We start from the raw sequence: 27,770 nt of genomic DNA on the forward strand, positions 1-27,770 counted from the left end.
AGATGACCAACCAAACATCTAAACAAATCCAAACATCTCTAAGTAAATATTCTAAGAAAAATGGAATTGAATCAACATCTGATGAGGCAGAGGGCCTTTGGATTCCCCCTAACATGTTGGAACAACAGCATGATGTTTCCAAATGATTCAAGGGAAAAATAAGAATCATGAAAGCAGAATTTATGGCATGTACAACAGAACAGAAAAACTTGAATCCATGGAGGTGAGTCTCTCCAAATAAATAAAAGAGAAAACTGATTAAGGAAAAAAATAACACACACACACACACACACACACACACACAGATATGCAGACATACACATATACATATATTTTTTTTTCCACAAACACTGAAATGAAGCGTAAATTGGAAAAATAGAAGCAAAATGCAGTAACACTGAAAGGGAAAAGGAAAGGAATAAGCATATATATAGCACCTACTATGTGCTAAGAACTTTACAAATATTATCTCATTTGATCTTCTGCAAGGTTGGTGCTATTATTATCCTCATTTTCCAGTTGAAGAAACTGAGATAGATAGATGTTAAGTAATTTGCCCAGGATCACATAGTTAGTAAGTGTATCAAGCTGGATTTGAACTCAACTTTTCCTGACTCCAGGCCCAGCACTCTACCACTACACCATCTAGCTGGCTCAAGAACACATGACCTCTATAAAAGCAAAACATTGATCTTGAAAACAAGATGCACACAGAAAATTTAAGTATCACAGATTTCCCAGAAAAACTTTACAAGTAAAAAAATAATAATCTGAACATATATATAATACAAGAAAATTGCCCAGATCTTTAGAATAAAGAAAACAAAGTATAAATGGAAAGCATTTGTAGATTAAACACAGTTAAAACAACAACAACAAAAACCCATGCCACAAACTCTAAGACCCATAATGGTTAAATTGAACAATTTACAATGACAAGCAACAAAATCTACAAGCAAAAGACCTTCAAATAAAAAAGGCAAGAAATGCAAATAACAGAACTACTTCATTGGAAATTACAGAAAAGAATGAAATAATATGTTCTGAAGAGCAGAGAAACTCAAGATTCAAACTAAGGGGACATACTCTGCAACTCTAAGCCCAATTATTCGTGAAAAAAGATGACTGTCTAATAAAAGAGAGGTATTTAAAGTATTTCTAGAAAACAAGTTGATATGAACAGATTACTTGCTTGAAAAAACATCCTAGACAACAGAAACAGAAAGGTAGATACAACTATTAAACTATGATAAGTACTCTATACTCTAGGTTGATAAGACTAAAAATATTTCATTCAACAAATAACTTTGTTAGGAAATCATGGGTGAGAAAGTAATGAGGAGGAACCAAAGTGCTCAAAGGATCATGAATTAGGCAGCTTATTTCTCACAGACATATTAGCATATGGTTCCTTTGTCCTACATTTCCATGTACCTTGATTGGAAGCCCACATTTCCAAGGGTCTCTGATGAAGGCCTGAACTAGAGTAGTGGCCAAATGAATGGAGAAATGAATTAAAAAAAAGTTGGAGGTAGAATCCAAAAGACTTGACAACTGATTATACAAGGTGGTCCAAAAGTCACAAAGGAGTTTTAATATTTAATATGTCTTTATATTTTATTTTTTAATTTACAATATCATAGCATCATATACTATATATAGGAGGTGGATTTATATTATGTGTGAGCAATCAAATCTCAGAAATGGTGAAAAATAAAGAAAAATAATTTTCAAAAAGTTATTAAAACATCTTGACTTTTGGCCCATCCTGTATATGAGGTAAGGGAGTGAGAAGAATTGACTATGACTCCAAGTTTGTAAACCAGGTTCCCCTCAATGGAAATGGGGAAATTTTGAAGAAACATAAGTTTAGAAGAGAAGCTAACGTTTTCTGTTTTGGACATGCTGAGGTTGAGACACATCATATAGGGTATCCAAGTGGAGATATCTGGAAGGCAGCTGGTGATACAGGACTGAAGAGAAAGAATTTTTCATTGTATTTGGCCTTTATGATTGAAAAGGTGACAACATTCCCGTCTACACAATTACTTTAAGGGAGTCCAAGCTTTTATATACTTAACAGTTCACTCAAAGTAAAGGTAATAATTTCCTCTGAGAAGAGCCTTAAACTAAGTTGAAAAAAGCCAACTGCATGATGGGTAAACTTCTTGGGGCAGCTTGGCCCTGTCACTGGTCAAGGAAGCAGCAAAGCTCTTTATTATGTAAGGGGCAGAGAGGATATGATAGTTATAACCTGTAACATCATCTAATCTTAGTTCTTCTTGAAAGAGATCTTGTGCCCTCAAGGAAGAAAATGTCTTCTCAATGTGTTGCTTATGTAGATTAAAGACAGTTCAAAATACTGAATTCTTAAGTTCTTATTTAAATCCAGGTTTGAGAAATTTTGTGGAATGACTGACATAGAAGAAGCAACTGAAACTGCAATAGGAAGGAGATGAAGGTTTACAAGAAGACCCTTGTATGTTCTAAAGATGATCCCCCAATTAACAATGCATTGGGCTCTAGCAATAGAAATACATTTCCAAAAAAAGGGAAGGTAATAGTTTCATTCTCTTTAGCCTTGACAAAGCCAGAACTAGAGTCCTGTGTTTAATTCTGGACCTTAGATTGTAAAAGAAACACGGCTGAGCTGGGAAATGTCCAGATGGTGGTCCCAAGGTAACTGAGGAAACTTAAAACTATTAGATGAAGAAAAGTTGAAGAATCTGGGAACACTTAACTTTACAGAAGAGGGGATTCCGGGATGATGATACGTCTTCAACTATGTGGCCTGTTTTGTAGAGGAGATTTCAATTTACATGTCAGTCTGTAGAATGGAATTAGGATTAAGGAATTGTCATTCACTATCTTTATTCGGGATAGGAAGTGTGACTGGACCTGTGATTTCATTAATATAGAGGATTCCCAGGTAAGGAAATTCCTTCTACAATTTGGGTAGGCACCTTTTTTGCAGTCTTTTTTCCCCCTTAATAGTATTTGATTCCTTTTCATATATATATATATATATATATATATATATATATATATATATATATATATATATATATATATATGCACACACACACATATATGTATATATAGTGTGTACGTATAAGTATATATATTCCAGTCATTAATATCTACATATGTATACTTTAAAAATGTAAATATAGTCTTCAACATTTGTTTTTATAAGATTTTGAGTTCCAAATTTTGTTCCCTCCCATATATATGTATGTATATATGGTGTGTATGTATATGTATATATATATATGTTCCAGTCATTAATATCTACATATGTATACTTTAAAAATGTAAATATAGTCTTCAACATTTGTTTTTATAAGATTTTGAGTTCCAAATTTTGTTCCCTCCTTCCCTCCCCAAAACAGCAAGCAATTTGATATAGGCTATATATGTACAATCACATTAAATTCTTGCAGTCTTATGAGAGTTGCCTAGTACTATGAGAGGTTAAGGAACTTATTCAGGGTCACAAAGAAAGAATGCATCAGATGCCAGACTTGAATCCAGGTCTTCTTGGTGTAGAGGCCAGTTCTCCTTCCATTCTTCTATGGTGCCTCTCATCTTTGCATGACTTCAACGCACTTACTATAGGTAAAATTTAAATAGGTCTTTAAAGTTTACAAAGTGTTGTCTTCACAAAACACCTTGTGATCTAGGTAGTAAAATGCTTTTAAGTATTCTCTAAATGTGAGGTTTAAAAAATATATGTATTAGTAGTAGCTCTGATTTCTAGATGAGGACTCAGAAAATTAAGTGGCTGGCTCATGGTCACACTGCAAGAAAATATCAGGGTTGGGGTTTCACAATGTAGGTCTTTTCATTGGAAGATCACTCCTTTCCCCACTACATGTTGTTGTGCTCTGCACCAAATTTGTTTTGTGGCCACAGGAAACAGGCAAAATCTCTGCCCCCAAAATGGGGGAATGTAAAAAAATATCACTCCCAATCCACCCAGCCACAATAAGAATATCACTGATGTAAAAACATGCATAGCCAATCCTTGTTATTCTCACAAAAGCCGTGGTTTGCCTGTTTGTTATTGGATTATTCATGTCAACTAGGAGGCAGAAAAATCACCAGAGAGCGGAAAGAAATTCTTTTGTTGCTATTGTCAACATCTCTGTTCAGGCACCAGGAGAAACTGCAACTGCAAGGAGAGACTAGGTCTTCCTTTTCAAACAGAACAGTTAAATCCCAAGGAAGGGATGAGGAAGACAGCGAGCCAGGAAGCTAAGAGAAGAAAAATGGAATCCTCACATCACTCTAGCATAGGGCTTATTAACCATGGACACCGCCCCCCCCCCCCCCCCCCCCCCCCCCCCCCCCCCCCCGCCAAGGAGAGAGATTTCAGGAGATTCAAGAACCTGTATAGGGGAAGAATAAATTAGGTCTTTATTTTCAATGAAACAACATTTTTTCAATGATTAAAAAAAATGATTCTGAGAAGCGGTCCATAGCTTCCCCAGAGTGGTAAGTGGGCCAATGAAACAAACAAACAAAAGTTTAAGCCCTGGTCTCGAGACAATGCTGCTTATTTTATGATTAGAATGGGGAAGAATGGTCTGTGTGAGGAGTGGGGAGAATTAAGTCTCTGGGGTATATGACTATTTTGTTCATCATTATGCAAACTCCCATTCAAAAACTCATGTTCAAACATAAGCATAAAAATGAGTTGCAAAGCCAAATATAAAGGTTTCTGATTTCTATGCTATTTTGAATTTGAAAGTTGAATAATTAGCAATATTCAAATGAATGTATGAATATTTTTTTTGGTCATACTTCACAGCTGCATGTGTGAAGTACTTGATTCTTAAATGAGGAAGAATTCTAAAGAGGACTTTTAAAAAAAAGTTTATCACCTAGAAAAACATTCAGCTTTTTAATTTTGTTATTAAGTACAAAACTATTCTGAAGAAAACATATTCAGATTTACTATAAATTAACTAAAAAGGACATATGAAGAAAGATGCTATCTGCATCTAGAGAAAGAACTTATAAATAGAAGTATGTATAGAATAATTTTACATATATACCTATTTGTGTCAAATGGTGGCTATCTCTCAGGTTGGGGGAAGAAAAAAAAGGAAAAAAGAAATTAATATGATAATTTTGTTCTATATTTGAAAGGAATAGCAAGTGGTGCATCATAGATTTGCAGTTTCTTTTGCAATTGTCTTTTTTATTGTACTATGTTATAGAAATGCTTGTTTTATTCCATAGATTAAAAATAAATTAAAAAAAGAAAACATTCAGAGGAATTAAATACCATTTATGGAAAGTACAATTAGAATTTATAAAACTCCATTAAGAACAAGGATGATGAAAGGTCATTACCATATACCTAAGTAATAAATATTATCATTATATCAAACGACTTCAGAGTATTTGGAGAGAATATTTTTTCTAATTACTGACATAATACTTAAAATTTAAGTGAAAACATTTCATCTTATAGTATCTGAGTTGTCCTATAAATTTCACTTGTGAAGAAAAAGAATATAATTTTGTTCTGTTATTTATTAATATAGGAAAGCATTGTTTTCTCTCATGCCCTCAAAGCAGTAAATTACTTAAATATTAATTGGTCTAATGAGGTGCTGATAGAATTCTTCTTATATCATGATTATTTCAGTAAAATCTAAACACAGACAGGATGCTTTTTCTTTGCCACAGTAACAAAGACATGCTTCAACTATAGAAATCCCAACAAGTTTCGCAACCTGCTTGAAATTTCAGCCATGGATTTTATGATATGAGATCTGAAGGATCTATGCAAAGTGATGTTTCCTTTCCTGCTGAGAAACAAATGAGTGCACCACTGTGCGCCTGACCCCAAACAGTGAGATTTGGAAAGTCACCACTTAACTCCCTGGAAGAAAAACCTTCTGCAAATAGTGAGGCTAGAATCCTTGGCAGCCTAGGGCTGAACAAATTAGAACTAATCTGTGTTTGCCTGTGTTTTTCTCCACTCTCATGTACCTTAAGGAGGGCAAGAAATGTCTAACCATTTCAGTTTTTAAAATTCAGAATGGATAGATTACTGTCAAAATTTTAAAAACTGATATGTGTATACATTTAAAAATTAAAGGAAAGTATTATTTTACATGAAAGGTATAATCATCACAAAATAACCCAAATTCATAAGAAGTTTGAAAATATATGTTCTCTTGATACTTCTGTTGATGTTTCTTTCAGAGGAGGCAATTAGTTGCTTTGATATGCTTTAAAGTCTTGATTTTTATAAATTTTGAATTATTTCCCTGGAAGACTTAGACCGAAGTAGAAAGTCATAGTTCTATCACCTTGGAGATAAAAATTGTCATAAATTTTGATGTTTGTTTTACCTTTCTTTCTTGAATCCGTTAGTATGGTTACCTGACCACGACAAGCATTTCAAGAATATCTCTTCGGTTGTGACATACAATGCGGCATAGTGAACAGACAATGATTCTCAGAATATGGATGATCTGTGTTCAAATCCCGCAACTTCTCAGTGCTCAGGGCAGCTCTATGACTTTAAGTTGCAGAGATGAAGTTGATTTGTAGTGGAATAAGGGGTTGCCTCATCTAGCAGTTTCTTGGATTAATGAAATCCCAAGTTTGGTCCCTATTCCCTATCCCTATTTTTAAGTGAAAGCACATAGACAATAGAATATGTTAAAAGTAGTGGAATAGTCTTCTAAATCCTCAGTGCTCAGTGCTGCCCTTCACTACCAGGGATCCAAAGGAGTACAAAGCACAAGCCCTGTCCTTTAGAAGTTTACAAGCTACATGGGAAAAAAGGTTAATATTGACACATGTGTAAGTAAGGACCAAACCATTTTTTCCCCCAGACTCTTGAGTCACAGTTCAGAGAAGGAAGAAAGATCAGTGTGAGCCAACATGAGTGGGAAAGGTTTTATGGAGAAGGTGGGACTTGAGGGCTACTTTAGTGGATGGGCAGGATTGGTGGAGAGGGCAGGAGAGGACATTCCATAGGGGCAACAGTGTGAATTTAGGTAGGAGGCCATGAATAAACATGTCATGTTCAGTGTTCTGGCTGATATAAACCATCTGTTTCAGGGAAGACATGGCTAGAAATATTAGGTGGTGGTAGATTACGTAGGGCCTTGAATGCCAGGCTGAGGGATTTGGACATAGTCCATGAGACATAAGTCATTAACAGTTTGTATCTTGAAACTGTCAAGATGAATTGGAAAGTCACAATTTAGCACCCCACTTCTTTACCTAGTGTTTTTGTTTCCCTATCTACAGTCTCCTTATGCTGTATGACATGGCAAACATTCATGAACACACTTGCATGTGGAAGAAGTTGGAAAAAAATAATAAAATAAAACTATACCCTCTATAATTTACATAATCGCCTAAACAAGTAAAACTGAAATGATTTGCAAAAATTATTTTCCTTTTCATTATTTAAATTTGACAAGTTCTGTCTTTGATTTTTTTCTCAAGCATATGAACTTTTTTACACCATATATAGCTCATTATCTACTGAATACACAAATAGGAAATAATGAAATGTCTTTGTTTTATAATGTCATCAATGCTTGACACTCAAACTCAGAGATTCTCTCTCTCAACCTCCTTCTCTTCCCCCTACTTTCAATCTGTCAAGTTCTGCTGATTCTACCTTCAAAATTCAGTGAAACATAGTTTGAAATGGAAACCTATTGGTTAGTCTTGTACAAGGTTGCTAAGCCCAGGATTGTTAAGAGGAAATTGTTATTTGAGGCATAGGAAAGTACTTCTCTCATACTGCCAATGCCTGACATCCAACCTCTCATTTGAGAGGCCGGAACTGAGCACTGGCATAGAAAATGTCTTCAGGATCAGAGCAAAGAACACATAATACTCATTTGCTTCACATAAGCAAAGATTTCAGTCAATTAACAAATACTTATCAAGCACCCATACTATACACCAAGCTCTGTGCTAAGCATTAGGAATATAAGATGAAAAAAATGAGGCAATCCACAATCTCAAGGAGTTTCCATGCTGTATGCAAAATTATTTTTGTACTAGCTAGTATTTTATTTGGTTTACTCATCTCTCCAAATTTAGTTTCTGAACTGGGGCTTTGTGACAGGGCTAGGTTCTACTCCTTTCTGCACTTTTTGGGTGATTTCATAGACTTTGCAGAGTCTTGCCTGTGCTAACTTCAACTTCCTTGAAATAGGTCTTCCTGGAACTTGACACTCACAATGCTGAATCTTCAAAGCCCTTTTGGGCATGTAAGGTTAAAGTACTGGCTACATCAGAGCCCCTAGACCCAGGGTGTCTCATTATGAGCATTACATTTCCTTTGGCTAGTCATGGCTACTGCTACTCCCCAACACTTACAAGATCCCTGCCCTGGGGCTTTCTGATTTTCTTGTGTCTTTCTTGTGAGAACCCTTGGACTTTCTGCCTCCAGACCAAGTACATGGAAGGTTTTTAGAATTTGTCTCTGGCACCAGTACTTTCTCTTGGACATAAGGGAGAAATTCTCATTCTAGTTTATTCAGAGATACTTGGTATTTATATATCAATGACGAATCATCTCTTTCCCCCACCCCATATCTGGCAAAAGGAATAAGATGACTGTAAAGGCAGGAGGGGGCTGGGTCATTAAGGGCTTTGAATGCTAAACAGAGCATTCTGTATTTGATGCTAGAAGTGAGAGGAGCCACTAGAGATATTGAGCAGGGGGTAGGGGCATGACATGATCAGAATTGGTCTCTATAGTAATAGTGAAGGTTGGGGAGGGGGGAGTGTTTAGGGGGAAAGATAATGAGTTCTGTTTTAGACATATTGAATTTAAGATGTCTACTAGACATGGGAAAGAGGAAGGTGTAAGAAGACTGGAAAGGTAGAAGGGGTTAGGTTATGAAGTTTTGAATGTCAAATGAGTATTTTGTGTTTGTTCCTAGAGGTGATAGGGAGCCACTGGAGTTTACTGAGTGGATGGGTGGGGCAACACAATCAGACCAGCCCTTTAGGAAAATCACTTTGGTGGGAGAATGAAGGATGGATTGGAGTCGGGAAAGACTTGAGGCAGGCCAACCCACCAGCAGGGTATTGCAATAATTCAGGTGTGAGGTGATGAGGGCCTCAATCAGAATGATGACATTGTCATAGGAGAGAAAGGGACATATTCAAGAGTTATGTGAAGGTGAAATGGACAGACCTTTGGAACAGATATTGGGAATGAGAGATAATGAAGTCAAGGATGACACCTGGGTTGAAAGCCTGAAAGATGGGAAGATCCTGTTGCCCTTGACAGTAGTAGGGAAATAGGAAGATGGGGAAGCTTTACAGGGAAAGATAATGAGTACTATTTTAGACATGTTGAGTTTAAGACTTCTACTGGAAAAACAATTTGAAGCTGTTAGAGATATATAGAGATATAAGAGTGGAGTCTGCTTCTGATTATCAGCTTATTTAAAAACAAAACCAAAAACAAACCAAAAACCGGTGAAACAAAAGGTGACTCCTGATACTCCTTCCAGCTCTAAGTCTGAGGATCCTGTTGTCACGCATGTACAAGACAGCACTAGACCCTACACTGGACAGTCTGAATTCCTGAGAGACACAATGCCAAATGAGTCAAACTGAGAATATGGGGCAGAAAGATAAGCCAAGCCACCAGTCTGAAGGATGGCGCCAGCCCCCAGCAAAGCCCTGAAGGGGCCAGAAGTTGTCCTTTCTTCTCTTACTGTTACCTCCTCTACTCATTCACCTCCTGTACTATGTTCCCTATACCATGTTTTCATCAGCACATACCAGAATCATCTCACAGATGTTGGGTCTATTTTAGGGTGAACGTGAACCACCCAGTCCACACTGACTCTTTTTTTGTGCTAGAGAAGAAATAGTCTTCCATCTCTGAATTAAATTGTTCTCCTTTAGGCCCCTTTTATCTGGCTATACAGAACACCCGAGGCTTCTCAAAACGAGATTTTTATGATTAAGAAAAGAAAGTAAATGAATGTCCTTACATTCCTATAGTTTTGTCTTATAATCAACCCCTGGCCTGTCAAAACCCACCACCTTTGTTTAATGTTTTTGAAAGTCCTATTAGACCTAGGGTCCTATCTGAGTTTATTTGTAATTAAGTGGCTTTTGTCTTTGGTGTGTGCTGGTGAAGACACATTATAAGGGACATTATCTATGTTAGGGAGTATCCACTTAGCTGTACCACTTAGCTGCCCCATATATTTTATTTTTAATAACCTAAAGGAGGAGAGTTGGGGTTAGACCAGTTATGTAGACCATGGGTAACAGAAAGTCAGATTAATTCCCTGATGCCAAGGACTGAAAGGAAGGTCTCTGGTCCAGTGTGCTGGGAAGATCCTCTGTGGATGATCTGTGGGAGAAAAGGCACCCCAGAGAGAAGGTGCAGCTGACAGCATTCTGCACTTTGGCAGACAGTACCTCCGTGGAGATCAAAATACAGCTTCCTAACAGGTCTACTCTCTTCATTGCAATGCATCCTCACACTGTCCTCTGAAAAATTTCTCTATAGCAAGGCTTTGACCATGGCCATTCCCTGATCATAAATCCCACTGGCTTCAGGATGTCTTTTAAACAAAGATTAAAGCCTGACACTTAGGGCTAGGAAAGACAGAACAAAAATAGGGGAGAGGGATAGGAAATGAAAGCTAAGTGAAAAGAGAGTATGAGAGCACCTACCTGGCTGCTTTCTGTAGATTAATGTGAACTGGCCCAGAGCAACTACACCCTATGGTTCCGAAAAGAATTCATGCTCTTGAAAACTGTCAGAGAGCTTTGAAATCAATGGTCTGACCATGTCACCTCCCTCCTCAAAAACCTTCCCTGTCTTCTCACTGTCTCTAGGATGGAAATACAAACTCCTCAGCTTGGCACTAAAGTCTTTCCACTATGTGCATTCCCTCTACCACCAACCTAGATAGCCTTATTTTATATCATTCATTTTCATGAACTCTCATGTCTTTGGACCAAATTGCTAGTATTTCCCTAAATTCGGCACTGTACCGTCTATCTTTTTTTTTCTTTTTGGTGAGGGAATTGGGGTGAAGTGACTTGCCCAAGGTCACATAGCTACTAAGTGTCAAGTGTCTGAGGCCGGATTTGAACTCAGGTCCTTCTGAATCCAGGGCCAGTGCTCTATCCACTGCGCCACCTAGTTGCCCCTTATACCTTCTATCTTGAGGAATTACCCCTGGCCTAGCCAGAATGTACCCTGCAGAAGCCTTGACTTCCTTCAAAGCTCAATTTAGGTTCCATCTTTCCCTATGAAACTTTCTTTGATCTATTCCTCCAAGTCCTTCATGCCCAGTCCCAGTTGTTTGTTTTCTCTATCTCAGATTTCTGTCAAATATACTTGTGTCAAGTAGACCACAGACTATGTGACAGCAGAAATTATTTCATTTTGTTTTTGTGTCAGCCAGGCACATACTAAGGGGCTAAAAAGATACTTGAAGTGAATTCATTAAGAGGTCCTTCAGTCTTGAAAATGGGCAAATGGTACCCCAATTATCCGACTATAGGTTAAGGAGTTTGACTTGGATTGTCAGCAATATTCTAAAATGTATTATTAAATGAATGGTATGGGAGCCTTTGGAAAGGAAAGCAATGATCACTGAAAAACAACATGAGATTACTTAGAACTGGTTACACCATATGAACCACATTTCCTTTTTTGTTAGGGTCACTGGACTAGTGTATTAGGGGAATAGAATAGATATAGTATTAGGAGAATAGAATAGATATGATTAATTCCATTCAGCAAAAGCATTTCATAATGTACCTATGGAAAAGATGGAGAGGTGGGTAGGACAATAATGAATTTAGAGGTAGATGAATATCAGAACCAGTGATTAACGGGAGTGTTTCCAGTAGAGTGTCCCCTGACTGTCTCCACCACTTAGTACAGTGTCTTGTTGGCTAAGCAACTGAAAATGAAGACAAGAACACAGGCTAATCACTGGCGCAAATTATGTCAATGTATAACATTCCAATATGGAAAACTAAAATACTCAGGTCAAGTCACAGGTGTTCCAACAGAGTATTTGTGTGCATGTCTCCCCACATGGTTCCCTTACAACAATGACCATTTCCATCTGTGATTTTGAAGACCACCTGGTAAAATCAAGGAGTTATTTTAATTTTAATATCTCTTATTAGTGATTTGGAGCATGTTTTCAAGTGGTCACCGATAACTGGCAATATTTTTGAAAATTGTTCAAATCCTTTGACTATCTATCAGAGAACGATTCTTGGCAGGAGATTTTCATCTTTACCTCTTCCACTTCCCCCCCATAATCTCTTCCAAATGAGCAAATTTCTTTCCATTCTCTCACATATTACTTTATGCTGTCCTGAATGCTTAAATTTCAGTCATGAAAATAAATATTAGCCCCCATGCTAGCATTCATAAATATTGACCATGGACCAAATATTGAGGTTTCCAATTCAGGGTTGGTTTAAAACTTAGGACAACATTCTTCACTGAAATGTTGAAGAACATTGTCCTAAGCTCTGGGCCAAATACTAAATTAGAAATCACACTGTTTGGTCTAGAGCTAGTGTTTATAAATATTACAACATGGGCTAATATTTATTTTCATGGCTGAATGAGGCACCTAGGGCAATATAAAGAAATATGTAAGAGTGTACAAGACCATGGTAATGCTAGAAAAAAATCATTAATAAGGAATAATACTGACATACATTTTCTTTTTCAGTTGATTTCCTGAACGTTTACAAAAAACAAACCCTATATTGGCACTCAAAGCTGAAACAGATACAGAATATTCCATAGAATTTTGTACTAATAGATACCGACTAGTGCTGTTCACTCAGCAACCCTCTGGCATAATGCTTTTATTATGCAGCTTTCCTGTCCCACAACATTAAGCAAATCATCTAGCAATTTCTTTTGGCTGTCAAAGAAGCAAAGATTGAATCCATTTACATTACTGTGGTTCAAAACAGTGTATATTACATTAGATGAGTGCAATGGGTAATAAGCTATTTTTCCCCTCACTAAAGGAAAATATTTTGCAGCGATTCAGATAGACCAGATTAAGAGTAAAATAAAACACTTTGCAAGGTTATCTATCACATTGGTGGGTTTGTAATTTTTACTTACATCAAGAGACCCTTCGTTTATGACGATCATGCCCATGTTCTTCTTCAAGAGTTTGCAGGAATGCCCTGTAACCCAAAACACTGCAGATTAGGTGGCTAGTATGTACTGAACTCTTGATAACTAACAGATGGCATAATTTTATAACTAAATCCAACTACAGTGAGATTTTGACATGAACCCTAGGGTTCAAAGGAAACGAATCAAAATGACTCAGAATCTCTGAGGAACTCAGGCATTTTACTGTGAAGGTGAGAAGGCTGAGGGCTGGTAAAGCAATAGTCTTAAAATATACCAAAGCTATTTTATCCAGAGGATGGTGGCCAGCTTTTCTCCACCTTCAATGGATGAGGCTCAGGAAAAGAAGGTCTTCAATTGCTATAGGAAGGATTTAGGTTAGACATAGGAATCATTTCCTGCCCATAAAGGTTGCTATGTTCCTAAGAAGATTACTAAGGGAAGTCATTGAGTCTTTTCTCTTCTGGAAATACTCAAGACAATCATTCATCAAATAGCTTAGGTGCAGACTGGCTGGGATTGCTGGAGATACACTAGATGACCAGTTTTCTTATTTTTTTTAAAGTATAGCCTCTTTAGAATTAAGTTGACCATATAGTAAAACACTTTAAAAATAGATGCAAAACATTGTTCTCATGATTCTTGAAGATAATGACTAATAACTTATTAAGGGAGGCTAAAGTAATTTTGATTTAGTAGTCGAAAGAACAAGAGGAAATAGAATGATTTTCAAACAAATATAGCTATAGTCTGGCATGTAAGGAGACTTTCTTATTAATTCCACCTTTACTTTCTTGTAATAATAATGATAAAAACCTTTAGTAGTTCTACGTTGCTCAGAAGTCCCCATCTCACTTTTTTTCCACAGAGGGCTCCCCAAAAGAACTGCATGTCTTGAGCAAATCCTGCTCTTTTCCTCATGGGCTTATCCCCACTGAAACTTCTCTCTCTAGCTCTAATTGTTTCCTTAATACAGCTGTACTTTATATGTGAATACAGATATATATTATAGTGTTATATTTGTATCATATTGCTTACTATATTTGTATTTTCTAAGTATAATATTTTCCAATTCTTATGGTCTTTCTTGCAGTTCATGCAATCTAACTTTTTAATTAATTGTAATTTCTTTTTCTCACTATTGGCAGTGGTCCTCCTAATAATCAAACAAGCACAACCTGTCATTTTTAGGTTTATCTTTGGGAATATCGGTGAGCTATTTTTGATCAACTTTATGGATGCAACCACATCAATTACTATGAAAATGTGATAGAATATTTTTTTTAATAAAGCATCATCAGATAGTTGCTCCTGCTTCTTAAAGAAACACAAACTCAACACTCTCATTTGTATGGTGTACAATGTTAGTCTCCTAAAAATGTCATCTTATACTTTCTGAATATATTTGCCAAGGTGCAGTCACCTTTGGAAAAGGTTATTTGTCCGAATCAATATGCAATGCCAAGCTTAATTACAGAGAAGTCAGAGGTTAGATATTGATTAGAGGCTCAAGTGTACCCAGACCGCCTTCACATTTCATTTAAAAAGAAAGTTATGATTTCCTGAATGTTAATGTGCTATTGGGGACCGAGGCTTTCAAGGCCTCAAATCAATTCTTTCCTCCTAAAGTTTTTTCTTTTCTTCCTTTAATTAGTACTTACTGCATGTTATTCCTTATGTAGGATTCTTTCTGAGAGATGGGGAAATATGACACTAAAGATTTCTTTTAAGTATGGATGAAATCTAGCAATCTTTTAAAAAATACTTCCCCTACCCTCAAAACAGAACTGGAGTCACATAAATGAGAATCAGTCACAAGTAGCACAGAATTGCCACAAGCAATCTCATCATTAATAACTAACCACAGGAAGGTGGTTAACTGGCTCCTGTGTAAATTATGTAAATTACTATAAATTATGGTAGGGGTGGCAGCAGGCAGAGATGAGAAATAAAGAAAAGATATTAAGTAGTCTCCCCCAGCTAACTGTATATAGAATGTGGCAGTGGTCACTCCATTTTTAAAAGCCAGTTAGCCAGAAATATAGGTAATACCTCCTTCAAATTCTCCATCCCTTCCCCCATCTTTTATTTAAAAAAATTGTGATTCAAAGGTTGAATGGTATGAATTACCAATGTTAATGGCAGTTTCTTGCTTATCCCCTGTGAGGATCCAGATTTTGATGTCAGCTTTCATTAGAGTTTCTATGGTCTCAGGTACTTGATCTTGTAATCTGTCTTCAATGGCTGTGGCTCCAAGTAGCTGAAGATTCTAGGGAAATAAACAGTCAACAAACTCAGGTGAGTGGAGTGTAATTGCAAAATTCTCTTATATCCCCTAAACGTTAAGAATGAAATCTGACTTGAAAGCCAATGACTTTGGAGGTGGTCCCTGTCAAAGGTGCCAAATATATATATATATATATATATATATATATCCTTCTTCACGAAGTACCTCTGAGTTTTAGACAACTACTTGAGTCATACAATGGGACTCCAGTTTGTTGGTCTCATTTCCAATTCCCCGTATGCTGTGGAGAGAGAAATTAGCCAGGAGAAAGGATTGGGCTAGCTAGAAATCAGTTAAAGCTGGGCCAGTAGCTGTTGAGGAACTGAAACAGATGCCGATGTGGGAGATGATTGTAGCAGCAAGAGCAGCTGCGTGGCCTAGCAGGCAAGGAAGTAAGAATGTTTGCAGATGTTACCCAATTGTAGGTTATTGCAAACACCAGGAAGACTCTGGGAATAACATGCTTAAGACTTGATGAGGAACAAATATCAGCAGTGACCACAAATCGACAGCATTAGTCTCTGAATGGAAATCAATATGTATTTCTCACATTTCCCCACACACCTGGTAGGGGATAGGTCAGAGGCTCAGGGTATTGTAGTAGTTTGTTTGAATCTGTCTCAAGATGATCATGAAATGTGCACACGGAGAAACACACTTTTCTTTATCACCAGTTCCCTGCTATTAAATCACCACGGATAACATCCACCAGAAGTCATGAAGATTGATGTTCACAGTCGTAAGTTTCCCTGAGAGATATCATAGGTTCATGGATTTAGAGCTCGAAGGGGCTTCAGAAGTCATCTGGTCCAATCCCCTTGTTTTATAGATGATGAAACTGAGGCACAGAGAAATGATTTGTCCAAATTCTTCCAGGTAGTGAGTTATTTCAAAACCGGATTCAAATGCATGTGTTCTGAATCTGGAGCAAGTGCTCATTCTACTATGATATGGGAACCAATCTTCCCTCTGCTCCTCTCTCTCCTTCCCAGATTATGTTCTTAGTAAATTATTGATTTAATATTATGCCTTCAGTTTAAATAGAGGTCATTACAAGAAACATCCATTTGAACAATGATTAAATTCAATAAACATACATTAAGTAGTTCCTATGTGAAAGGCACTGGGCTATGTAATGGAAATAGGATGATTAAAAAAATGAAACAAAACTTGTCCTCAACTAGTTTATGTTCTCCTGGGGCATATACAGATAAAAAAAAATAAAAGGTAATTTGAGGGGGAAGAAAATTAACTTCTGGGGAGGATGATGAGTGAATGTTTCATGAAGGAGATGACACCTTAGCTAAACTTGAAAGGAAGGTAGATATTCTGAAAGATAGAGATGAGGAAGAAGTAGATTGTAGGCATGATGGATGGGTCTGGGCCAATCCATTATATTATTCTGTGTCCCCTGTATATGAACTCATATAACCAATTTCTCCTTAAATTTGGTATCAAGAAAATGTTCATCTTTATCCCCAGAGAAACAGTATTGTTTCTAGCTCATTTTCTGAAGAGAAGGGAGCCTTCTATGTCTGCCACTTCCAACACTAATTTATGAAGTAGGCAGAATAGTGTAGTTGAAATAGTAAGTTACTTTTAAGGAGAAACGGAAAAATGTTCCAGTTGTGTCAAACTATGGCCACTACTCTCAACTACCACCTTCCCTCAATCTCTAGTGGAGACAGAGAAGGACCCCATGGCCAAGAATCTTGCAAATAGCAGCACCTCCTTGGTCCCACAGCCGTTATTGAGAGTAGTGCTTACTTCTTCTCTCCCTTCTTCCCTTCCTCTATTCAGTCTGTCTGTCTTTCTTTCTTCCTTTCCTTCCTTCCTCCCTCCCACCCTTACATTAAGGCATATAGGTAATCACAACATAGACAGGCCTGCATTTTCTGGAAATTCCCAGTTACATTCAGTGCCCAATCACAATTCATTCAATATTTATAATAATTCACATTTCTATAGTACTTTAAAATTTACAAAGCAGCTTCCTTACAGAAACCCTGTGAAATAAGTTATGTAAGGATTGTTATCATTTCAGTCAGGAAGGTTAAATAACTTGCCCAGATCCAACTAGTGTAAGAAGTAAGGATCACATTGAGTTCTTCTCTTTCCAAGAACAACAAAATGGCAGCTATCCCCTGCTTTCAAAAGAACTTATAATCTGATGCAAAAGAAGAAAGATATATGTAAAAGAAATATATATTATAGCTCTACAGAGAGCTATGTATTATTGAGAGATTGCAAGAATAAATAACCAAAGGGGCTAGGTGGCGCAGTGGATAGAGCACCAGCCTTGGATTCAGGAGTACCTGAGTTCAAATCTGGCCTCAGACCCTTGACACTTACTAGCTGTGTGACCCTGGGCAAGTCACTTAACCCCAATTGCCTCACCAAAAAAAAAAAAAAGAAAAGAAAAGAAAAGAAAAAGAATAAATAACCAAAGATTCATATTAAAATAAAATGTCAAGAATATGGTTTGTTAGAAACTCCATGTTAGAAAGGAACACAAGTAAAAACACTAATATTGATACTACTATGAATAATAACTAGGTTTTTGTAGTATTTTAAGATTTACAAAGTGTTTTACATATATTGTTTCATTTGACCCTTACAACAGTATTGTGCAGTAGGTACTATTATTATGCCCATTTTATAGAAAAGAAAATAGGCTTAAAAAGGCAAAATGGCTTGCCCACTACTAAGTATATAAGGCAAGATTTAAACTCAGGACTTTTTGACTCCAATTCCAATTTGCTACCTGCCATACAAAGACTAGATTTGGAGTTCGGAGGACTTGGATTTGCATTTCAGCTTTGCTTATACCTTGTGTGATTTTAGTCAAGTTATTTACTTATTTGATCCTCAGTTCCCTCTTCCATAAAATGAAAGGGTTGGACTAGATGATTTCAGAAGAGTCCAGAAGATTAAAATACAGTACTCATGACGGCATCTCCAAAAGTGACAAAGAATAGATGAAACCCCCCCAAATAGTACTAAGATGCATTTGAAAATTGCATTTTTTTCTGTTAATTAATTTTTCAATTAACAAGCATTCATATTCTCTTCCTCCTACATACCACCATACTGAAAACAAAACAAAATCCTAATAAACATGGATGGTCTAGCATCATCATCTTACAAGATCCAATCAGCCTTGGTACATACTTCATCATTTTTCCCCTGCTCCTCTAATTTGGAGAACAGGACCATGAACCTGAACCATCCATTTATAGAGGTGGCCCTAGTCTGTCATCTCGTCATTTTCCACCTGGCTATATACTCTTTTCATTTTCTTTGGACTTCATCATGACCCTTCCCTGAACCCCTCAGTACCTTCTTTCCTCCCACCAATCCCTTGCTTTCTAGTTTCCTTGTGTACATGTCTTCCATCATTAGAAAGTAAACTCCTTGAGGGCAGAGTCTGCCTCTTCTTGGTATCACAAAGCATGGAACATAGTAGGTGTTTAATAAATACTGTCTGGTTAATTTAAAGAATTTCTCTAATATAATGCCCACTAACTTTAGTGGGAAACTTCACATGCTTATTCTTTTGTGTCTTTGGGTATTATTTACTTTAAGATACGTTTTTTCCATAATAGGCTGTAGTGAATCTGAAAATTCACCTATCAAGCTATCGTTTACAATTCCATAGTGGGTGTTAGAGACAAAATTTGAACTTTGCCTCCTTCCCCTGATCATACCACCAGTGCATTTATGCCTTAATCAATTCCATTCAAAATACATATTACCTTACACATATGGCTACTAATGGGCACCATGGGAATTACATATTCAGTGAGTAGAGAAACATGTGAAAATCTCAATAGTATTCAAGGAATAATAATAATTTAAAAAACATAAAACCCAAATCACACTAATTTTTTTTTGGAATGCCACAGCATCAATAATTATAAAGGTTCTAGCTTCAAGAATAATTGATGTTACTTCTGTTTAACTATCATATTAAATTCATTAAAATATTTATTGGTTCAGAAAGCCCCCTTATCTAATTACCTTTTAAAAATATTTAGATAATTTATGCAGATATTGAAAAGGACATATTACATGTAAATTACAGTTTTCCACCTTAATAAAGATCAATAATTGCATGCTGAGGGTTGAATGTTTATATGGCAGAATGTCATATGACAGATTTATAAATTATTTGGAAAAATAACAATACATATTTTATTAAATAATAGATTCTCAAAATTACTTATGTCTATGTTAGTATTTTTTCAAGTGGATAAGTTATTCTATACTGCAAAAGACCAGTTTGGCATTTGCCTACAAATGAAAAAGTGAAGTATACCAAACTGATCAAGGCATAGCTACTTCTTTAATCTACAAGATAGTATTTTCTGTGATGATTCTTAAAAAACAAAGAAGGAATGCTTAAAATGTTTCTCCTCATTTCAAATGTGTGTGAATAACACAGGAATTCTTCTGTTCCTCAATATAAATGAGAGGAAAAGCTGAAGAAAGTAAAACAGGAAATAGCAAGCAAAAAATGAATCAGAAGAAAAGGAATTGAAATCATTTCAACAAAATTTTATTAAGTGCCTATTATATGAAAGCAACTTGATACAAAGATGGAAAACAAATGAAAGCCCTCTCTTTCAAGGAATTTAAAAGAAAGGGAAAACCAGAAATAGAAAATAAATAAAAATAAAACCAGAGGTTGCTCCATGAGTCAGCCAGCATAATCGTAGGCTGAGTGCATCTAAGAGTTACAGCTTCTGAGAGTAAGGAGATGATGGCCTCTCTCAGTTCTGCCGCAGACAGACCACATCACGGAGTCATAGAATATCAGAACTGGTTGAAAGTGACTTCAATGACCATCTAGTCTAAATCTAATCTCTAACAAAGAAGAAACCTCTCAAAAATAGTTCAACAAATGTTTGACCAGTTTTTTGTTCAAAGACCTTCAGAGGCAGCCATTCATTCTACTTTTGAGTATCGCTGACTGGGGAATTTTTCCTTTACCTCAAGCCTCAATGGGTTTCTTTACAACCTGTACGCAATGTTCCTAGCTTTGCACTATGGGACCAAGAAAAATACATCTATCACCACTTCCATATCACAACCTTTCAAATGTCTGAAGATATTTATCATATCTTGCTTAATTCTTTTGATTCTATAGGCCAAGCATCATCATATTTTATAATTAATCTCTATCTGGCAAGAACTAGAGACCTCTCACGATCCCAGTCACAATTTCCAGCTTGTCAATGTTCTTCCTAAAATACAGGGTCCAGAATGGAATACAATACTACAGGTAGACTATGCCTCGGACAAAGTGAATGGGCATCATTCCCTCCCAAGTCTTGTACTCTCTAACTCTCTTGAAGCTCTCATTAGCTTTTTGCCTGTCACATTTTTGAGACACATTGCACTTGAAGTCTACTAAACTCCCAGGTCTTTTTTCTATGTGAACTGAATTGTAAGCAATCTTCTCTTTGAAATGTTGCCCTGACTCTTTTAATACTAAAGTCCTTCCATGTTGTCATGGCTCACTATAATGAGACCTACTATTCTAGTGGTGGGAGATTAAGTTCAGTCACGAAAGGCCTGATGCTGAATGTCCAGGACACACTGACATTGCTCAAATCCTCTTTTGGGTGTACCATATCCTCTCTCCAAAGCAATGCAATACCCAGCTATGGACTACACAAAATTTTGGGACATATATATTCCACATCAACTACTGACTGCACTCTTTACAGGTACAGTCAGAGTCACACACCAGGGAAGTTGGGATGGCAAATACTTGGACCAAAAAAACCAAGGTGCTGCAAGCATTCCTTGAAAGTTTATCTGCCAACCACTTACCACTCTCTCATACACAACGCTGAAAACTGTAGAAGGGTTGGCAGAGTTGTAGAAATCTTAGTGTAAGAAAGACACTGATACAGGGCAGCTAGGTGGTGCAGTGGATAGAGCACTGGCCCTGGATTCAGAAGGACCTGAGTTCAAATCTGGCCTCAGACCCTTGACACTTACTAGCTGTGTGACCCTGGGCAAGTCACTTAACCCCAATTGCCTCACCAAACCCCCCCCCACAAAACAAACAAAACAAAACAAAACAAAAAAAGACACTGATAACTAGAGAATAACATGAGGAAGACAACTAGAATGGTGAAGGGCTTTACACTGATGTCATATGAAAATTAATGGAGGGGCAGCTAGATGGCGCAGTGGATAGAGCACTGGCCCTGGAGTCAGGAGTACCTGAGTTCAAATCCAGCCTCAGACACTCAACACTTACTAGCTGTGTGACCCTGGGCAAGTCACTTAACCCCAATTGCCTCACTAAAAAAAAGAAAAAAAAAGAAAAGAAAATTAATGGAAATAAATGGGGATAGTTAGCTTGGAGAAGAGAAGACTCAGTATGGGTATCACAGCTGCCTTGAAGTATTGGAAGGGCTTTGTGGATCACCTCCAATTTCTAGTAATGTTTTCCTTAAAAGAAATTTGCATTTACTTTGTATCTTATATTACTTACAAGTGTTTATATTGTTTCTCCAGATATGATGTAAGCTCCTTGCAAGAAATAACTGTTTCATTTTTTGCTTTTGTATCCTTAGCTTCTATCACAGGGCATAGCAAAAAGTTGTCATTTAATAAATGCTTGTGATTATGCGCTAATTATCTACAATACAGTAGATAGAAAGATGTTGAGTAGTTTCAGTCATGTCCAATTTTTCATGACCCAAGTTAGCAAAGACACTGGAGTAGTCTGTCATTTCCTTTTCCAGCTCATTTTACAGATGAGGAACTGAGACAAATAGGGTGAAGTGACTTCCCCAGGCACACACAGGTAGTAAGTGTCTGAGTAAGGATGAAAATGAGTGTTCCTAATTCCAAATCCAGTACCCTATCCACTGTGCCACCTAGCTGCCACAGATGGAAAGAGAGAGAGACTATATAAAAAATTGTCAAGATCCTCTGAGTGAAGATGCACATTGGTACTTGGTGACTTTAATGGGAATGGAGTAGTTCAAATGACTATGCCTGCAGAAGATAACAACGAATAACCAGTCCTCATCCCTTTCCCTAAAGATCACAGAATTTTGTAAGGAGATAAAGTAATGATGCACACAACTCTATTCACAGAAGAGGGACAAAGTACTTGCTATAAGCCTTAGAAGGAGATTAAGAAAAACTCTAGTAAATTTGAGGACTTGAGCTGAGCTTTGGAGGATGGGCACAATACTGATCTTTAGAGGTGTAACAGGTATAAATAAGTCTGGGAATCGGAGAGGCAATTCCAAGCACTGTGAACTGCGTGGCACAGGAGGAGAAAGGCTCGAATTTGTTCAGAGGGTGGTAGCAGTCCAATCTGGCTAACATTGGTTAGCTGTTATTCTAGATTACCAAAATGACATCACTATGTTAGAGTCCAGTTACTGTGTGTCCAACTGTGGCTGATCAGCCCAATATGAGCTCAGAATGCTCTACCGCGGGACAGGCACAAATAGTCCATGTGAACATTTAGGGTAGATTCTCTAAATGTGTGCATCTCACATTTCTTTTGAGCTATGCCAATTTATAACAGAGTACATGAAGGAGGATAGTGTGAGGAAGCTAGAAAAGCAGGGTCAGGGTTGTGACATATCGTGAAGGGCTTTAAATGCCAATTTTGGGAATTTCTTATTTGATTGGCAAACTCACTGAAGACATCTGAATAATGCAGTAAATTTACCAGATTAATGTGTTAGGACAAGAAACCTGGCATGATTAGAGTGGGGAGAGACTAAAGGCAGGGAGACTGGTTAGGAAGGAGGAGATGGATAGAAGAAGTGATTGTTTAGTTACATCCAATTATTTCTTTTTTGGGGGGGCGGGGTGGCAATTGGGGTTAAGTGACTTGCCCAGGGTCACACAGCTAGTAAGTGTTAAGTATCTGAGGCCAGATTTGAACTCAGGTCCTCCTGACTCCGGGGCTGGTGCTCTATCCACTGTGCCACCTAGCTGCCCCCACATCCAATTCTTAAAAAACAAGACTATTATAAAATTATTTCCTGCGTGTATCTTCCTTGTTGTTTTTTTTAAATATCTTCCTTGATCATTATGCCTGCATCTTTCTAGAAGTATGGGATACATAAATATTTAACTCCTTTCTTCCCAACTGTAGAGTCAACCTCACTCACTGGAATCAATTGGACCCTAGCCAGAGGGAGTATGTATGTATGTATGTATATATAAGTGTATGTGCATGTATGCATACCATGCAAACATCCATCCATCTATCTATCTTACAAATAAATAACCTAAAGCCTATTTTAGTTATTCTCTAATCATTGAGGCAGTCTTGTCAATAGGTGCTACTATGACATGCACAGTGACTACTTCTACCCTTCACTCCTGTCCAGTGTCTTAGTTCTTGGTCCCAAACCCCAGTTATCTGAATATCTTTGTATAGGTACAAGAAAATTGCTGCCCCAACATCTTGAGGTGCAGTTCCTACTCAGCTCCACCACAAATTAGCTGAGGAACCTCAAGAAAGATGTAAGATCACAGATTCAGGGCTGGAAGCAACCTTAAAGGTTGTCCAACCACCTCATTTTACAGATGACACAACTGAGCCTCTTTAAATCCATAGTGATAATATTTGTACTGCCTACCCTACATGCTTGCTGTAAGGAAAGTGCTTCATAAAGTTCTATGGAAATAAGCTTTATTTTAATGTTTTCTTTGGGAGGCAGCAGAGGATATACTGGAAAGAATTATTGCATTTAGATTGAACTGACCTTAGTTCCAGTCCAAGCTATGTCATTTACTAATTGTGACTTTGGGCAAGTAATCTTTCAATTTTCTGAGCTCTAGTTGTCTAATTTATAAAATGAAGATAGTAGTATCTTCATTTATACATGTGTTATGTATAAAGTGCTTTCCAAACCTTAAAGCACTTATGTACATCTAATTTATCATCTACTGAGGAAACATGGTACAGTAGATAAAATGTAGGCCTTAAGAGTCAAGAAGACCTGGGTGCACCTCATTAACCAAATGTGCTAGGAAAACATCTCTGATTGTTAGTTTTCTTATTTGTACAATGAGGTAATACCTAACTCATAGAGTTGTTTTGAGTTTCAAATACAGGAAAATATATAAAGTGCTTTGCTAACTTTAAAGCATCATATAAATGTCAGTTATTACTACTACTCACCTGGACTTCTGCCAATTGCCTAATCTTGAAAATTTTCAGACCTCCGTTTTTATTACCTATATTCTACTAGTCCCATCCCTTTTGACTGACCTCCTGGTCTCATTTTCCAGATGCACATTCTAGAGATATTCCCATAAAAAGTCAAAAGAAAAAAGAGCTAAGTCCATCAGGAATTGTTTCTAACTGAATCAATGTTAATTTAAAATGTTTTCACATTCATATACTCTAAGCACCTTGAGGGTAGGGAGGAATATTTTGTATTCATCTTTGGATCCTAAAGCAGGAAGTATGGTTGAGTTATTGACTGGTGTGAATAATGAATCCTCTGAAGTGGTTACATTATTTGAATTTGTCCTGTATATTTCCACTGGGCTGAAACCAGTGACCAGATTTTGTATAAATATCACTTCAAGTACCATGAATGTGAATACATGCAGTCCTTTGTGTAGGGTCTGGTAGAAGATAGACTCAGAAAAGGTGCCTGTTGAACAGAATTGAAGACCTGTGATTCCCCTTGGCCCTCACTTTGTAGACAGAAATGGAACACGGATAGCTTCTCTTTAATTTTGAAGCAGGGGCAGCTAGGTAGCGCAGTTGATAGAGCACTGGCCTTGGATTCAGGAGGACCTGAGTTCAAATCCAGCCTCCGACACTTTACAATGACTAGCTGTGTGACCCTTGGGCAAGTCACTTAACCCCAATTGCCTCACCAAAAAAAAATTTTTTTCTGAAGCAAAATTTAAATTTTTTAGCCATCATCATTAGCTAAGAAGATGTAGCATAGCAGCAACAGTAGTTCTTGGGCTTGGGATCAAGTGTTGCTCAAATACATCTATGTCCTCAGTTGTCTTTTTGTTAAGCTTCCCCAACTGTTAGAAGCCTTATTGTTTCCTTCTGATCAAGCTGGAAATACTCCTGACTGTCAATTGAAATGAAGCAGTAAATTACTACAAGTTTATAGTGCTAAGCCTCTCCATGCAACTCCTATTTCAAACCAGTTTTCATCTAGTTTTAGTACAAATGAGAAGTGATATTTGTAGTCCCTAAGGAGAATAACGGTTATGTTTTATCTGAAAAAAAAAAAAGGATTCTGTTGTTAATATAGAAGCCAGGGTGAGCTTGGCTGTCACATGTGCTCAAGACAAAGTCCTGTTTTTCATTAGGTTTTATATCTCACGTGAAATCTACTAACCTAAGACTCTGCCACATGTTTAAAGCACTAGATTCTTCCATCTATATGCTGAACAAGGTTGATCTATTTTAGTACTTAGTCTCAGAAAACACAGACACACTTTGTGTAACAGCAATGTAAATAACATGAAAGGAAATGTTACTTCTCTTTGGTAGAAAGGAGCAGCATGCTAGACTGGACAGTGCATTGGCTCAAAGCCAGGAGAACCTGGGTTCATATCCCACTGCTGTCACCAGCTATGTGACCTTGGGCGAGTCAAGCAATGTCTATGTGTCTCTGGCAAGTCCCTTGGATTTCCCTAAGTTGTAGAAAGGTTGGAATCTGTATTGATGAACAGAGTTCCCACACTAGGAGTTCCATTTGCAGACAAAATCATGCATTCTTCCTATATTCACGAAGTGTATCTCAATCAAGACAAGACAACAAATCTTTTCAAATTTACTTCCATTGTTTGTTCTTTTCCTTCACAGCAAGACTTGCTAATGTATCCAAATGACTTTCTAAGGTGGTCAATTTGAAAGTTTTCCAAACTCAGCTTAACAAGTCTTTCTGAGTGAATCAAAGTTTTGCCTCTGTAGGACCCTGGTCCTCTCTTCCTAGTGTCCCATAGGCACCTTACATTTTTATTTCCCAAAAAGAACTCAATACCTCTCCTCTACAAACGCAATCCTCTTCCAAGTTTTCTTATTTTTGTTGAGGGCACCAGTATTCAGGCACCCACTGCAACTCCGGACTCCTCACAACCTCCTCATTGATCTTTCGGCCCCAAATCTCTCTGAACTCCATCCCATCTTCCACAGAGCTGCCTGAGTGATTTTTGTGAAATGTGGATCAAACTATGTCATTATCCTACTCACCAATCTCTAGGGCCTTCCTATTATCCCTAAAGTAAAAGATGGGGGCAGCTGGGTGACCCAGTGGATAGAGCACTGGCCCTGAAGTTGGGAGGACCTGAGTTCAAATATGACCTCGGATACTTACTAGCTGCATGACCTTGGGCAAGTCACTTAACCCCAATTGCCTTAAAAACATCTGGGGTCATCTCCAGTTATCCTGATGTCTATCTTGCCACTGGACCCAGAGATGGTTCTGGAGGAGAGATTGAGGTTGGTGACTTTGCACAGCCCTCCCTCATTTAAATCCAATTCACTGCAAGTCATGACATCCCTCCGATGTCATGGTCCTCTTTGAGAATGACAAACAACAACAACAACAACAAAGTAAAATATAAACTAATATAAACTTTGGCATTTAAAGCCCTTTATAACCTAAGCCTATCCTACCTTATCAATCTGGACTCAGAAAGCCTCATATTCCTGAGTTCAAATCTGGCCTCAGACACTTACTAGCTGTGTGACCCTGGGCAAGTCATTGAACCTTGTTTGCCTCAGTTTCCTCATCTGTAAAATGAGCTGGAGAAGGACATGACAAACCACTCTAGGATCTCTACCAAGAAAACCCCAAATGGGGTCAAGAAGAGTTAGATATGACTGAAATGACTCAACAACAACAACAACAACTTTACCAGCATTATGACAAAGCTTCACTGATACCATGAGCCTGCCAAACTGGTCTTCTTAATGTTCCTCATTTATAGCAAGTCATTTCCTTATCTCTATGCCTTTGCTCTTGCTGTAGATCACCATGCCCGGAATTCCCTCCCTTCTCACTTCTACCTCTTAGAATTCCTTCAAGACTCAGCTCAAGTTCCACCTTCTATGGCATGTGTGTGTGTGCACACACACACACGTGTAGGCATGTATAGAAACATACAAACACACACAACATGTACACACATGTATGTGTGTATATATGTGTATGTTTATAGTGCCTTGTGGTCTCTATACCTATGGTGTGTATATGTATGTGCATGTATGTGTATATACATGCATGTATGTGTATATGTGTATCCATGCATGTATGATGTATACACACACACACACATCGTTTCTTC

The 27,770-nt window shown here is 37.4% G+C and overlaps 1 protein-coding gene across 3 annotated transcripts in view; it reads right to left on the reverse strand.

The window, feature by feature from the left end:
• The window catches only part of ATP8A1 (ATPase phospholipid transporting 8A1), a 295,356-nt gene that overhangs the window by 108,956 nt on the left and 158,630 nt on the right, over window positions 1-27,770 (reverse strand). For all 3 annotated transcript variants that reach the window (XM_043970049.1, XM_043970048.1, XM_043970047.1), the window contains 2 exons: window positions 15,290-15,428; window positions 13,145-13,209 (listed from right to left, as the gene is read on the reverse strand). In XM_043970049.1, coding sequence (XP_043825984.1) covers window positions 13,145-13,209; window positions 15,290-15,428 — 204 coding nt within the window. The remainder of the gene's footprint in view (window positions 1-13,144; window positions 13,210-15,289; window positions 15,429-27,770) is intronic.

The sequence above is a fragment of the Dromiciops gliroides genome, chromosome 6 (assembly GCF_019393635.1).
Source record: "Dromiciops gliroides isolate mDroGli1 chromosome 6, mDroGli1.pri, whole genome shotgun sequence".
Lineage (NCBI taxonomy): Eukaryota > Metazoa > Chordata > Mammalia > Microbiotheria > Microbiotheriidae > Dromiciops > Dromiciops gliroides.